General features: G+C 39.0%; 1 protein-coding gene across 1 annotated transcript; it reads right to left on the minus strand.

Moving 5' to 3' along the window:
* Nucleotides 1-1,809: 1,809 nt before the first annotated feature.
* Nucleotides 1,810-15,365, minus strand: LOC141651538 (uncharacterized). The gene is made up of 2 exons (XM_074459245.1): nucleotides 15,165-15,365; nucleotides 1,810-2,856 (listed from the first exon to the last, which is right to left on the minus strand). Exons 1-2 carry the CDS (start codon nucleotides 15,363-15,365, stop codon nucleotides 1,810-1,812), a joined length of 1,248 nt encoding a protein of 415 aa, XP_074315346.1.
* Between the last annotated feature and the right edge of the window lie 837 nt (nucleotides 15,366-16,202).

The following is a 16,202-nucleotide window of genomic DNA, read 5'->3' on the forward strand; positions in this document are numbered from 1 at the left end:
TTTTTACAAGTCTTTAACCATAAAACATTTTTCACCCTTGGTTCTCAATACCATGACGGTTTAATCCGTGTTTCGGTGATAATATTTGGTTAATTACATTTAAAAGGTATTTTAAAGCCTTTTATTTCATTTATTTACATTTTGAAGGGTATTTCAAAGCCTTTCATCATTTCTTTACAATTATCGAAATAAGTGTATTAGTCACCAACACAAAGTCTTCCTTGGTTCCATATACCATGTCGGATTTTAACCCGAGTACGATGGTGAATATTGACTAATTATATTCAAATGAACTTAATACAATTAGTTCATAATCATTTTCAAAACTATTCATGTGTAGCTTGCAAAATGAAACCCGACATCGAATATTGTCAACACAATGACGATTATTCAAGTCCCGTTCTTTAAATCAACACAAAAGCGGCCAAAACGGCCTTTTCAAAACAAAACGATTTCAAATACCCATTTTTCAACACGTTTTATAAAAGTTTTTCAATGGTCAGAACACGTCTTCCATCGTTGACTGACCCGCGCCTAAACAGGCCACTCCTTTTTCTATTTTTCAAACCAGGGGAGACACTCTTGCATCGCCAATAGGCTCGCGCCTATTCTGTCTACCTGATGCAGGGTCTGTTTCCTTTTCAGTACTAGTCTAGGAGGATCCCGACTTCAGTTAACCCGGATACAGGACGGATCAGACGATTAGTTTGCTCATTCAAACACCGTATTTACAAAACGTCTTACTAAGGCAAATGGATCATGTTATGCACCGTAAACCTAATTTGGTAAATGGGTGTTTAATTTCCGTCTTGCATGCAAATCTACCATAAATCCAACTCGACATCTTATACTTGATACTTGGATTAAATCAACCGACGTAGAAAGCTCTCACATGTTAGGTTTAAACTATTGGATGCGCATTCATGCATTTAAACCGTTTTATCAACTTTTGCATTCAACCAACCAAGATCGGTCAGTAGAGGCCGCTACCGCGGGCGGGATTAGATGTCTGATTAAAGGGATTCCCAATACGTACCTTCACCTCTTACTCAAAAACTTTTGATAGTGGACGACCTTATCCAGGGCGTACGAGGGTCATTCTAGAGATAGGATGCTAAAGAGGGACGATTCCTTATCTTTAGTACCTATGTCAAACACTTCTTTGTGCTTCATTTGACCGAGGTATAAAGTGGATTCGAACGGGTTCCAAGCATCCCACAAATGCGTGGTGGCAACTCCGAACATCTCTAATCATTTCGGGACCCTTGCCGAGACGAAACTGACCGATCTGAAACGATCCTGTCGACATCATTTTTACGCCGCCGAGCGTGTCTTTCAAAAGACCGTTGTATGTCCACAGATCGGCTGGGCGTGCAGGTGGGCCATATCCACAGTAAGAAGTGTAAAAAAACATAGAATGAATGAATAGGAAAAATAAGAACAATTCTTATTGTAGGAAGGAGGGGGGAAACCGGTGGCTAAGAGAGGGGAGAGGAGAGTTAATGCATGCTCATGCCTTTTTAGAATTGTTCTTACCTAAATAAGCTAGGGTGTCGATTAGGCTAGAATGTTTAATCATTATGTTTCCCACTAAATAAAACAATTCAACCAAATCACCCATTTCCTCTCATAAAACCGGTAGCCCCATGCAATATGGAGTCCATTTTTTTTTTTTGCAAAAGATTATCATTTCATTTCCATAAAGAAAAGAAATTACAAGTTTTTTGCAGAAATATCACACTAACAAACAGCTTAAGCCTAAGACCCAAGCAAACCATGCTCTAACAATGAGCACAAACAATGAGCAAACTAAGAACAAAGCCTATCAACAAAAGTAGAAAATCGAGGATTCATATACAATCTCACTGCAACAATGTACTTAACTCTAGTGACCACTGTCTGAACAGTACACTCCTGATGCTTGAATATTCGCCCATTCCTCTCCATCCAAATACCATAAATGGCTGCAGCAAGAGTCGTTCTAAACCAAGATGCAGCCCAACCAACCTGGGAACTAGAAGCATAACTCCATTTCATATTCTCAATCAAATCAGAGTTTCTGACGGACAAATGCTGCCACTGTTGCAAAGCTGTCCAGGCTGCCAGAGAAAAGGAGCATCTGAAAAACAAATGCTGGTGAGTTTCCAAATCTTGCTTACAAAGACTGCATCTATTGACAAGTTGGAAGCCCCTAAGTTGCAAGTTATCCACTGTTGCCAACTTTCCTTGAGCAGCAAGAATGGATGTAACTCTATGGCTAGGGACTATGCTCTGATGAAAAAAGACTGAATACCAATCCTCCTGATGTGGTGCTTCAAGCAAATACTCATAAATTTGGCTTGTAAGAAGTTTACCACCTTTAACCCAAGAGTCAAGCAGACCTTTGGCTACCTGGCTAGAACGTGCTTTAGTAAGAAAGACATCCCTACCAGCCAAAATACCCTTGAAGCTAGAAGAAAACTGGTCTTTGGAGGTAAGGGACCAGATTGAATTAGTTTTCAAGACAAACTCATTATGCCATTTTACCCACAGACTAGTAGGACCATTAGAGAACTTCCATATCCATTGAAGCAACAAGGCAATATTCCACGTTTGCACATTCTTGATGTTAAATCCACCTCTATTCCAAGGAGCACAAATATGAGTCCAGCTTTTAAACTGCATCTTTCTCTCCCCATCCTTAATGCCCCAGAAAAAATTCCTACTTAAATGATTAATCTGCTGTAGCACAGTTTTAGGAAGCAGAACACTTGAACACCAAAAGTTCTCAAGACAAAAAATGACAGCATAAAGCAGTTGAGCCTTACCAGCATAAGTAAGAGACTTGACTGACCAATGCTGCAACTTAGTCTGAATCTTTATGATCAAAGAATCATACATACTCACAGAGTATCTAGAAGAACCTAGAGGCAAACCCAAATAACGAAAAGGAAAACTTCCTTAAGAAAAACCAGTAGTAGTCAGAATAGCTTAACTATCATTACATTTTATTTTTGTCAATTTGTCATTTTGTCATATAATGTGTGACATGTGACATATAACATGTTATTAATAATATTAATGCATATTTAACAATTAAATATCATTATATCTATTAATTTAATTATATACAACAATTGACTAGTAATTCTCAATTATAAGTAAATAAAATAGTTCATGTTAATATAATCTACAACACATTGCAATTATAATTAACCATTCATTCTTAATTTAATTGTTTCATAAACAAAAAATTTAGTAATATATTATATTAATTACTAAAACGAATCTCATTTAATCGAATTACAATAAGATTCATATTCTTACTCACATTCGTGAATTGTTCCATTTTAAGGAATTAATTAATTTGTATCAATATACAATTAATTAATTTTATCTATTAAGGCCATAGTCCTTTAGGTGTGACTTTAAGAGATCAACTGATCACCACTGTATAAACGACACTAATGTCAAACACTAGTCAGCCAATCATTACCGATTAATGTTGACCAGTTGACTTATAAAATGAATCATCCCTTTACGTATTCTTATTATGAGTTTCAATAATGTGATCGCACTATTGTTGAGGACACATACTTCAACATTTACAACATAATAGTAAAACAGGTAATGGAGGTCTTCACTCTTCCATTCTACCATTGCCTTTTCCTTCGGGGTACATCTTCCCCGTACTCTTCTTGCTAGCTCGCCTAGCATGGACTTCCTCTTCGGAATGGATCCTCAACGGATCTACAACGGCAACGGCATCCGGTCTCTTGCAAGACCTCATACTCGGCCCAAGCCGAGCCCATACACGGCCACTATTTCTTTGGGACCCAAGCTCCTCCTCTTCGGCGGCTTCACTACGTCCGGGTTAACGTCATCGGCAAAGTCGTCATAGAAGTTACGGTTGGCCTTGCCAACATCCCTATACTTCAAGTCGACAACTTCGTCTTTGCGGAACTTGGACCTTTCTACCAAGGTTTGAGCTCTTGACCACTTGACATAAGTGGGAGTCACCCATGTCGTGGAAGCGGGGTTTGGTACCTCCGAAGTCGGCCGAGTGGCCCACCACCTCTCGAAAATATCCACAAGCTCGGAGTTTCGGAAAACACACTCTTGGACGAGAGTATCTTGAACGGGCACCATTTATTGGCGGCCCATTTGCCTCATAAGCCTTTCGGGATAAATGAAGGAAGCAACCTTCAAGCCCACCACCATCAAAGAACAAGAACAAGTGACCAAGGCGGGAAACCTCGTGAACGACCGCAAGTGCCACCATGGCACCACCCAACGAATATGAGGACCACCATCCTCCACCAATTTCGAGGTCCAACAGGCCTCGAGGGACGCAAAGCTATCCGAATACAACTTCTTCCTCATAGTAAGGTGACGGAAGGAGTAAGAAGAAGAATCGACCAGAGGCTCTACATTCCTTAGCATCTCCATGAGCCACACTTGGAGGATCCTTGGAGATCCAAACGAAGGAGCTTCTCCGCAAGAGCCCTTCTTGTCCAAAGCTTGGATGATCTCGCCAAGCACCAACCACAATGGATGCCACCCGTGCTCCATTTTCTCAACCAGATGAACAAGGGTCATGCTACCATACCATCTTGTCCCCTCATTCTTCAAGGCATCGGAAAGAAGGTACGCATGCACTAGGTAAAAGGCAAGAGCCCTTCTCCTAGCCACCTACGAGACATTCACATCCAACCGATTTGAGAAGATGTTGATAAGAGCCAACATGTCAACACCTTGGGGAGCAAGGAGAAATTTCACTTGGCTCATCGACAAGCCTAACATTAAACGAAACTTCTCTTTGTAACACAACCGAGTCGGAGGAAGAACCGTAGTACAACCCGGCCACCCTCCAATGGCGCCCACTTCATCGGCAAGAGGGCAAATTTCACCTTTCGAGAAAATGAAAACATGATGTTTCGAATCCCAAAACCGATAGCATGCTTCAAGGAACGAGGATTGCACCTTGACTTGACGAAGCATCAACAATTGACAAACTCCCATTACAACGAGTTGATACTTCTCGGGTGGTGACAAATCCGACACCAATGTCGCAACCTATTTTTGAAAGTATCCATGAATTATTTTTGTGGAAGAAGAAGAAATGTTTTCGTAGAGATGTTTTTCGTGTTTCGGATGATGAAACAATGATGCACAAATGTCCCTATTTATACAAAACAATCAGCGTCTTTTTTCCGAAAAAAGGGGAAGCTCCCTTGCATCGCCCCGGGGCTCACGCCTCTTTGGGCTGATTCTCAGGAACCACACCATGATTTGTCCCTATCAAGTTGTTGTTGGAGTATGTGTCCTCGACAATAATGTGATCACGTGTTTAAACTTCATATTAAGAATACATGAGGGAAAGTAATATTTCATTGTCAACATATCCACATTAATCGGTAATGATTGGCTGGCTAGAGTTTGACATTACTGTCGTATGATGGTGGTGATCAGTTGATCCCTTAAGGTCATACCTCTAGGGAAACATTCTTAATTGATTAATTAATTAATTGTATGCTGATACAAGTTAAATAATTCCTTAAAATTGACAAATGATTTTGTGAGTAAAATTACGTCTCTTATTGTAATTCGATTAAATAAGATTCGGTCTAAGTAATTTAAATTGTTTTTATTACTTAGGTTTAGTTATTGTTTATGAAGCAACTAAAATAAGAATGAATGGTTTATAATAAATACAAGTTGTTGAAATTTATAATTTTATGACCCATTTTAAGTAATTTTAATTGTGAATTACTAGTTAATTTTTTGTATGTGGTTTATTTTGTTTATATAATGATTTTTAATAAGTTAAAAATGCATTATTAAAACAACATGTCTAGTAACATGTCCAATATGTCACATTACACAAATTGGACAATTGACAAACTTAAAATGGACCCTCTCAACCTTGAGTGTGCCGTGTAAATGGTAGTGTAGGGAATAAATTGTGTTTTGTTCTTTTAATTAGTGGAGGGCATAATGATGACCTACTAATCATAGGTTTGCATGCCTAGTCTCTTGAGAAGAGAAAATAGAAAAAGCATTGAGCACTCTTCCCTCTACCCATCCGGCCACCCCATGCAAAAAGAGGAGATTTTTTCATCTTCTCATTATTATTCATTCTTATAAATTATATTGATAATTTTTATTATTCTCTCTAGTTTTTGTAGTTGAAAACTTAAGGAGGAAAAACTCACAAAATCTCAAATAATATTATATCATTACTAGAAGTAGTAACCAAATAATATTAAGTCTTTTATTGGATTCTTATACTAATTCTAGTACAAAATTAGTATAGGATTTAAGAGTGATTTCCTTGGCACAATCCTTAAGGAGTAGATCCCATCATTGGATCTAGGGTTTTCTTGGGCACTTGGATTTTTCTTAAAGAAGACTAACTTGGTGAGAGACCAATTAGTATAAACTATTTCGGCCCTCAATGTAAGATTAATCGATTTTTTCTTACTTTGTATCATTATGTTATGCATGCATAAGATCTAGATTAGTTTATGACTAAACTAAAATATATAGTTATTAGAAGTGTCTAATAATAGGTTAATGAATCTTACAATTGGTATCAGAGCAATGGTTGTTGCATGCATAATCGGTTATTGTTTTTCCGAGTTAAAATGTTAACACATAAAACAAGAAATTTGTGATATATGATGATATAGGGCACGGAATTTTTGCATGTTAACCATTCTGGTCCTAAATTGATTTTGGGTCATTTTTGATGATTTATGGTATTTTATTGCTCCTTAATATGATTTTAGTAATTTTATTGCTTTTTATTGAATAAAATGTCACTTCAATTACTAAAATTAGTTAGACTATGATTCTGAACTTGAAATTTTTACACGACTTCACATGCATTTTTTACACATTATATGTAAAATGTCGTATAAAATGGTTTTATATTGCATGCTTTATAATTTTTACATGATAAAAATTGATTAAATAGAGGTATTTTGGTTAAAAATAGTTAGACTTCGTCTCTGCCCATAAAATTTTAATATATTGTCAGATGCAATATTTACACACTATGCAATTTTTTAGATGAAATGGTTTCATTTTGCATGATTTATGATTTTTAGATGTAAAAATCACATAAATAGTGACTATTTTAGCAAAAATAGCTAAAATGAATTTTATGGCATGAACATTTTTCCGAATGTTGTATATATAATATGAACATCAAATCTAAAGTTTCATGTCAAATTTCGTTTGATTTAGATGTTTATTGATTTTTATATTTTAAAATTAATAAATAGCAACTTTAAATAGTCATAGTTATAAATTCGATTTTTGGACCTAAAAATTTGTCTTTTCCAGGTTCTAGAAACTTATTTAGAATATTCAAAATTTTAATTTTTATTTATAACATAATTTTTTGTTTAATTTGGAATTAATGGGATAAAGTTATGTATTATACGATTTTTTTGTGAAATAAATTTAAAATATTCTAAGGGCAAATTTTATTAAAGTTTTGGAATTTTGGGAATTTTCCAGAATATACAAAATTATGATTTTGATTTTTTCGAATTTTTATTTCTTATTGGGAATTATTTCCTTATTATTATGAATAATAGTTGACAGGGCAGTCGTATACCTATCAAAAATAACCAACTGGCTCTAACTAATATAGCTAGGGAAGTCGGGTCGATCTCCACATGGAGATGGGAAAATGTCAGCTTAACTAAGTCCGTCACGGTAACCAATTTGGGGGTTTTGATTTGGTTGTTCTAAACTAAAGAGATTAAAAAAGAGAAAAAGGCAGGAGAATAAAGATTAAGCAAACAAGGAAGAAGCAGCTAAGACAGTCGGTTCACCATGATCATTCAGTCAAACAATCTGGGTCTCGGGTCAATGCAAGTATAGCCTATAGGGCAGTGAATATCTCCTTCCGGTCTCAATTCACACTAAAGCATAAATAGCTTAGCTTCCGCCCTCACTACGGTGCCCAAATGTTCGCTACGAATCTCACCCTTTCCAACCTTCCGGTCCTAGCCAAGGTTTACTACGACAAAATGACTAATCGCGTCGACTCAATTAGACAGAAACAATTAACTGTAGCGAGTAACAACAAAGACTACACAAGCATTAACCAAATATGGCGATAACTATTCCTTCATAATCATGGATTCCCTAGTCGTAGCAAGAGGGAATTAGCTACACATCATTATCGACTCAACAACAATAATATATAGACAATCGGAATTAAACATGATAATAATGAAAATAAAGAGATGGAATAAAGCGATAATAAAAGTGATAATAGAAAGGAAGGAATTCAAATAACAATCATGATTAAGAAATTATAAAGGAATAATAATACCGATCACAAATCCGAATCCAAGTAGAAAAGAGTAAAGAAGAGGGAAGCAGTGAGTAAGATCCAGGAGAGGTAAGTGAGGAAGAGTTACACAGTCTACTCCTTGTAGTAACACACGAAAATCTCCCCCATAAACCTAATCAAAAGCCTAATTACCAAAAGCCCATACGAAAATAGGCGGAAAAAATACAAATACAAGACGAACCACTCGATCTAGTGGAAATAAACCACTCGATCGAGTAAACTAAGCAAAATTCCACTCGATCGAGTAGAAATACTACTCGATCGAGTAACTCCTTAATGCTGCCTACTCGATCGAGTATAAGAACTACTCGATCGAGTGATCTTCATAGTATAAAGCATTTGATCGACTAGATAAGTGATCGATCGAGATATTTTGGCACGTTAGGCATTATGACACCTTCCGAAATCAGCTCACGTGTCTTCAAAGTGATAGATTCCAAGCTCCGGCTCCTTATTCTCCATAAATGTATGCAAAAAGGGACGAGTTTGGGCTCGATTTATCTCCTCTTCGGTGTATACCTGCAATTTACATAAGACAAACCAAAGTAGACTATTCGAGGGTATTTGTAGATAGATGCTACGTAAAATAGTACAGAAATGCGTGTAAAAATGAGGTGAAAATCTTATATAAAATACACGCATCAAATCTCCCCAAACCAAACCTTTGCTTGTCCCCAAGCACACTATGAATGCAACTAAGAATAAACAGTGGAACGGGACCATCGCATCAGCTACAAATCAACCGCCAAAACCAGTTTAATGCAACAACTAACAAAGTGGCAAGTGATAAATGCAAACGAGTTAAATCAATGTTTCAAACTTACTGAACCGTCGACCTTGCAAGACTAAAAAATATCGGACTCTCACAGGTTGCTCATCACTCAAATTTAGGCACATGGTGAGTATATATGTGAGAGATAGAAAGAAGTAAAGACACTCACTTAACTCAACCTATAAGAGCATGCATGCAGTTAACATGAATAAAGTCTCTACAACCGTACATCTGCATTCCAACCAAACTAATGACCAAGATACATGCCGAGGACTTACATTTGGGTAAGTGAGGTAATGGGTAAGAAAGGGCTAAGATGAATTTGGAAATGTGGAGTTAATAGCCAAACTAGCAACACGGATCCAAATTATGAAACTGCATCCCAACTTCGTACTCAATATAACAAAACAGAACGGTGCAAATTCGATGCACTCAACTCACAAAACACCATAAAGTTGTCAACTCTCCATAAAATATAAATAAGACATGGGAGTGGAAATCATCCATACAATTTCTCATTTTTCATATATGATTTTTCTTCTTTTTTTTTCATATTTCCAATTTTTTTTTCATTCCTTTTTTTTTTCTTCATTCATTTTTCTCTTTTCATTCCCTTCAATTCTTCCACCAACTTCTGAAATCAGATAAAAATAACCAAACTGCAGTACAGCATTCCAAACAGCTACTCATCACTAGCTCGGCTAGGGTAGGCAAAATTATAGAATGTTGAATGAAATAAAGGAAACTGCCTCTCTTACATGTGTCACCATCCACAGACCGAATGCATACAGGTATTAAGAAGACTAGACTCATGCTTATGCAAATTGATGTTACATGCCTTATAGAGAGTACTACTCACATCCTAAATGAAACCTCAGAATGTATAGTAGCTTGCCAATATATGAGTCAAGTCTATTCGTTCAGAAAAGGGAGAAACAAAAACTCGTAGGGTATGCACATTATCATGCCAACTAAATGTCAAGAATATGCAGGGCTAAGGTAAGGATTTAATGTAGCGTCAAAGTTCAAACAGTTTGACTCAATTAAACGTGAAATTTTTTGAAATTTATGTGATTTTTTTAATTTAAGAACGATAATTCATGCGGAAGTAAATAAACGTGCAAACGGAAATGCAAGAAAACATGCAGACACAAATATGGATGCATACCTCCCCAAACCAAACCGTGCAATGCCCTCATTGTACCAAAAATAGGGGAAGAAATGCAAACTAAGGAGAAAAGGATAAGTGGAGTCGGAAAACTTACAAAACGTCATGAAGAGGGACCTCCCCAAACCGACCATGAACATGGGAAGTTATAAGAAGTCAAGCAGCAGCTCAACAGATGAAAAGTAGCATCTTAAAGACGAAACAGCTCGATCGAGTGGCTTGGAATAGCTCGATCGAGTGAAATGGTGTCAGAAATGCTCGATCGAGTGAAATTATTACTCGATCGAGTGATCGTGTATTTGCAGCTTGTCGATCGAGTGATCGTTGATTTGCAGCTTGTCGATCGTGGATTTGCAGCTTGTCGATCGAGTGATCATGGATTTGCAGCTTGTCGATCAAAGCAAAAGTGCTTGATCGAGTAGAAAAACTACTCGATCGAGTAGCTGCACCTGCAAAACACGTATAAGAAGCAAGGGAAAAACAAAAGATGCATAGTTTATCGTTTAAAGTTCAACAAAAAGTTAAAGGCAAAGAAATAGTTCAACAAAAATATAATAAAACAGTCCGGGTTGCCTCCCGGAAAGCGCAGGTTTAAGAGGTCCCGCACGACCTTTATGGCATCAATTAACTGGCGCGTCAAGCTCGTCGAAGTACAAGACCTCAACACGATTGTCTGCTTCATTTGCTTCGTGATAATGCTTCACATATTGCCCATTCACCTTGAACCGATTTCCTTCGGGACTTTCTAGCTCGACAGATCCAAATTTAGTAACAAATGTCACCGTGTAAGGACCACTCCACCTGGACTTCAGCTTGCCAGGAAATAATCGCAGTCGGGCATTAAACAGCAGCACCTTCTGCCCGACATGAAATTCCCGAGGTAGAATTCTTTTGTCATGCCATCTCCTCGTCTTTTCCTTGTAAATGCGCGAGCTGTCATAGGCATTAAGCCTAAACTCTTCCAATTCATCTAGCTGCAAAAGACGATTTTGACCACACAACTTAGGATCAAAGTTAAGCTCACGAATTTCCCACCAATCCTTACATTCCAACTCAACAGGTAAATGACATGATTTCCCGTAAACTAGTCAATAAGGTGATGCACCAATCGGTGTCTTAAAGACAGTTCTGTAGGCCCATAATGTGTCTTCCAATTTAAGACTCCAGTCTTTCCGTGATTTAGAAACTACCTTAGACAAGATCTCCTTAATCTCACGATTAGAGACCTCAACCTGACCACTAGTTTGGGGATGATACCCCAAACCACGCCGGTGTTGAACACCAACCTTAGAGAGAATGGAAGTTAGTTTCTTCTCTTTAAAGTGCATTCCCCCATCACTAATGACGACCCTCGGGACACCAAATCGGGGAAATATGACCTTTTTGAACATTTTAATCACGGTCTTGGCATCACAATGGGGTGAGGCAATTGCCTTTACCCACTTAGACACATAATCAACACCTACTAAAATATACCTGTTACCTTTACTAGATGGGAACGGTCCTTGGAAATCAATGCCCCAGACATCGAAAACCTCGACCTCTAAGATACCATTTTATGGCATCTCATGTCTCTTTGAAATATTTCCCGATCGTTGGCAGGCATCACAAGCTGAAACAAAAGCCTTAGCATCAGCAAACAAAGAAGGCCAGTAAAAACCAGACTGAAGTACCATAGCCATGGTGCGCGAAGGACCGTGGTGACCACCATAGAGAGTGGAGTGACAGCCTTCCAGGACTATTTTGGTCTCCCACTGAGGAATACACCGTCTGTAGAGACCGTATGCACATTCTTTAAATAAATAAGGATCATCCCAAAAATACTGCTTAGCGTTCTACAGAAAACGCTTCCTCTGCTGATGAGAAAGGTCAGGCGGCAGCTTGCGACTGACAACGTAATTAGCTATATATGTGCATACCAAGGTTCTTGGTTAACAATAGAAGATAATACAGCAAATAAAGAATCATCAGCAAAAGCCTCATCAATAGGTAAAAAATTCTCCCCCTCTTGTCGCAACCGTCGCGACAGATGATCAGCTACAACGTTCTCAGCTCCTTTCTTATCTTTAATCTGCAAATCAAACTCTTGGAGAAGGATTATCCATCTCAATAGCCGTGGTTTAGCCTCGTTCTTGGCAAGGAGATGCCTCGACGCTGCATGGTCAGTATTAACAGTAACTTCTGACCCAATCAAATAAGAACGAAATTTCTCTAAGGCATAAACTACAGCTAGCAGCTATTTTTCAGTGGTAGTGTACTTCACTTGAGCCTCATCCAGATTTCGGCTCGCGTAGTAGATCGCATTTAAAGCTTTGTCTTTCCTTTGGCCTAGCACCGCTCCTAGTGCATAATCACTGACATCACACATTATCTGAAACGACAAGTCCTAGGTGGGAGCCTGTATGATCGGCGCAGATACCAAAGCCTGCTTTAACCTGTTAAAAGCAGAAAGACACTCGTCAGTAAATACAAAAGGGCATCCTTAAGTAGCAGATGTGTAAGTGGTTTAGCAATTTTTGAAAAATCCTTAATAAACCTGCGATAAAAGCCGGCGTGACCAAGGAAGCTTCTCACTCCTTTAACATTAACAGGAGGATGTAATTGCTGAATCAATTCCACTTTTGCTTTATCAACTTCTATTCCCCTATCAGAAACTAAGTGCCCTAAGACAACTCCCTTTTTGACCATGAAATGGCACTTCTCCCAGTTAAGCACGAGATTAACCTCAATGCAGCGCTGCAATACTTTATCAAGGTTTGACAGACTGTTAGAAAAATCACTTCCATAAACACTGAAATCGTCCATGAAAACTTCCATGATAGACTCAATATACTCTGAAAATATCCCCATCCTGCACCGTTGAAAGGTAGCAGGGGCATTGCATAAACCAAAAGGCATCCTGCGATAAGCAAACACACCCTGAGGACAAGTAAAAGTAGTCTTAGCTTGATCATCTGGGTGAATAGAGATCTGAAAGAACCCCGAATACCCGTCTAAATAGCAGAAAAACTTATGAGAAGATAACCTTTCTACCATTTGATCAATAAAAGGAAGGGGAAAGTGATCTTTCTTGGTGGTGGCATTCAGCTGTCTGTAGTCTATACATATCCGCCAACCAGTCACTACTCTAGTAGGTATTAATTCATTTTTGTCATTCTTAACCACGGTGGTCCCCCCATTCTTAGGGACCACCTGCACTGGACTCACCCATTTAGAATGACCAACAGAATAGATAATACCTGCGTCGAGCAGCTTCATTACCTCAGCCATCACAACATCTTGCGTCTTCTAGTTCAAACTTTTGTGGCCGACCCTGTCTCGCAAGGTTTGTGATCTTCCTCCAGCTCTATCCTGTGCATACAAATATCAGGACTAATCCCCTTCATATCGTCTAAGGAATAACCCAAAGCTTTCCTGTTTTTCTTAAGCACAGCTAACAAGGAAGTCAGCTGATCGTTATCAAGCTTAGCACTAACAATGACTGGATATTGCTTAGTATCATCTAAGAAAACATATTTTAGATGAGAGGGAAGAGGCTTACGCTCAGGCACCTTTACCTCAATGGAGCAAAGGGTGCTGATCATCTGTTCCACTTGCTCTCCATCAGCATCGGTAAATTCACGCTCATCTAAATCATCCCTAAGCAAATCCAACACAGCGTCATCGTCATCTGGGTTATCTGCACACTCATCCAAAAGCATAAGAGCCTCAAGTGGGTCCTTTATAAAAGAACCCGCCCAGAAGTCATAAATAGACTCGTCAATAATATCGACAAAATAACATGTATCCTCTATCATTGGCCGAGCCAAAGTGCTAGGCAGACTGAAACTTATCGCGTCATCCCCTACTGCAAGAGTCAAACGCCCTTGTTTGACATCAATAATAACCCCAGCTGTATAAAGGAACGGTCTTCCTAATATAATCGGGCTCCGGGTGTCCTCAGCTATGTCTAAAACAATAAAATCTACTAGTATAAAGAACTTGCCTATTTTCACAGGCACGTCCTCTAAGACACCTAAGGGTCGCCGAACAGATCTATCAACCATATGTAGGGTAATGTTAGTCAATTTAAGATGACCCATATTCAATTTCTTGCAGATAGATAGGGGCATGGCACTCACGCTGGCTCCTAAATCACAAAGAGTCTTATCAATAACTACATTGCCTATAACACAAGTAATAGATAAACTACTCGGGTCCTTCATATTAGGTGGAGCCTTATTTAAAAGTAAATTACTAGACTCTTCCAAAAATGAAACGGTCTCAATTTCACTTAGCTCTCTCTTACGCGTCACAATATCTTTCATGAATTTAGCGTAAGTAGGTACCTAGGTAATAAGTTCGGTAAAAGGGATAGTTACCTGGAGGTTCTTCACAACGTCCACAAACTTACCGTACTGTCGCTCGACCTTCGCGTCCTTCAGACGACTTGGGAAGAGTACTCTGGTAGCAATGAGTAGACCCGCAACTTTCTCTTTACCTTTATCAGCACGTGACGTCTTCACAGCAGAGGAAGATGACACAGTAGCGGAATTAGATGTCAAAATAGGATCTCCGCTGGCTCTGGCACTCGATCGATCACTTTTTTCACTCGATCGAGTGATTTTATCTTTGAAATTACTCGATCGAGCTATTTGAACCACTCGATCGAGCTCTTGGATTTCTGGCTCACTCGATCGATCACAATTTTCACTCGATCGAGTGACTTCATCTGCTAAACTGTTCGATCGAGAAGAATTCATTGGTCGATCGAGTTCTTCAAATTGAGCACTACTCGATCGAGTAGTGTTTATACTCGATCGACCATCTTGATGGAAAATTTCACTCGATCGAGTAGTATTTTCCCTCGATCGAGTGCCAGGACAATATACAGCAGGGATATCGTCCGTATACTCGTCTAGCTCTTCTTCCGGGGCATTATCAGCTGTCACAACCCCGTCTTTCGGCATTTTTGACCCCTCATAAGCAAGGCCACTTCGGAGATTAATGGCGTTAACTGGGTCGCATGTCGGTGGATTGTTCGCTTGGTGTTTCGCGAGTATCAACTGCGCGACTTGTTCTCTTAAGTCCATGATAACAGTTTCATTCTTGTTGCATTTTTCCCCAAACTGTTATGTTAAGTTCAACATCAAGGATTTCAGTTCGGCAATTTCCCCATTTGTAGAAGGGGGGTTTGGCTGCGGCATTGGCATGGAAGGAGTAGAAACATTTGTAATTTCTTCATATAATTGAGAAAAAAGGAACTCCTTGCTTGTATTTTTGATAAGGAAGGACGCGCTATATTCTCGCCATACAATCAATGGGGTCATGCCCCGCCATGCCGCATCTACCGCATAACTCCACATGCTCAGTAATTGCACAAACTTGTGCACTCTCACCCGTAACCTCCTTAATCTCCACATTACCTAGACTTTTGCTAGGACTCTCCACTTCAGCTGTTGCCAACTCGTTAACTTGCCCATTTCCTCGGGGATTTCCATATTCGGCAACATGGATGGCCATCTCCTCAATAAGACGCCACCCTTGATCATCTTCCACGTTTTTCGTGAATCTCCCCTTAGCTACACTATCAAGGATAGTTCTCTGGTTTCGATATAACCCGTTGTAAAATTGGGTACATAGGAACCATCGCTTGAAACCGTGATGAGGCACAGAACAGACGAGCCTCTTGAACCTAGTTCAAGCCCCATCCAAGTCTTCGGTGGGCAATTGCTCAAAAGAAATAATCTGAGCTCTCAAAGCATTAGTGCGCTGAGGTGGAAAATATCGCCTGTAAAAGGCCAAAGCAAGAGAACTCCAGTCGGTTACACAGGCTGCTTCCCTATCTAAATCCCTCAACCATTCCCGGGCATCATCAGCTAAAGAAAAGGGAAAGAGAACTCCCTTAACTTTGTCTTGTGTCACCCCAG

This window comes from Silene latifolia, chromosome 4, assembly GCF_048544455.1.
Source record: "Silene latifolia isolate original U9 population chromosome 4, ASM4854445v1, whole genome shotgun sequence".
Lineage (NCBI taxonomy): Eukaryota > Viridiplantae > Streptophyta > Magnoliopsida > Caryophyllales > Caryophyllaceae > Silene > Silene latifolia.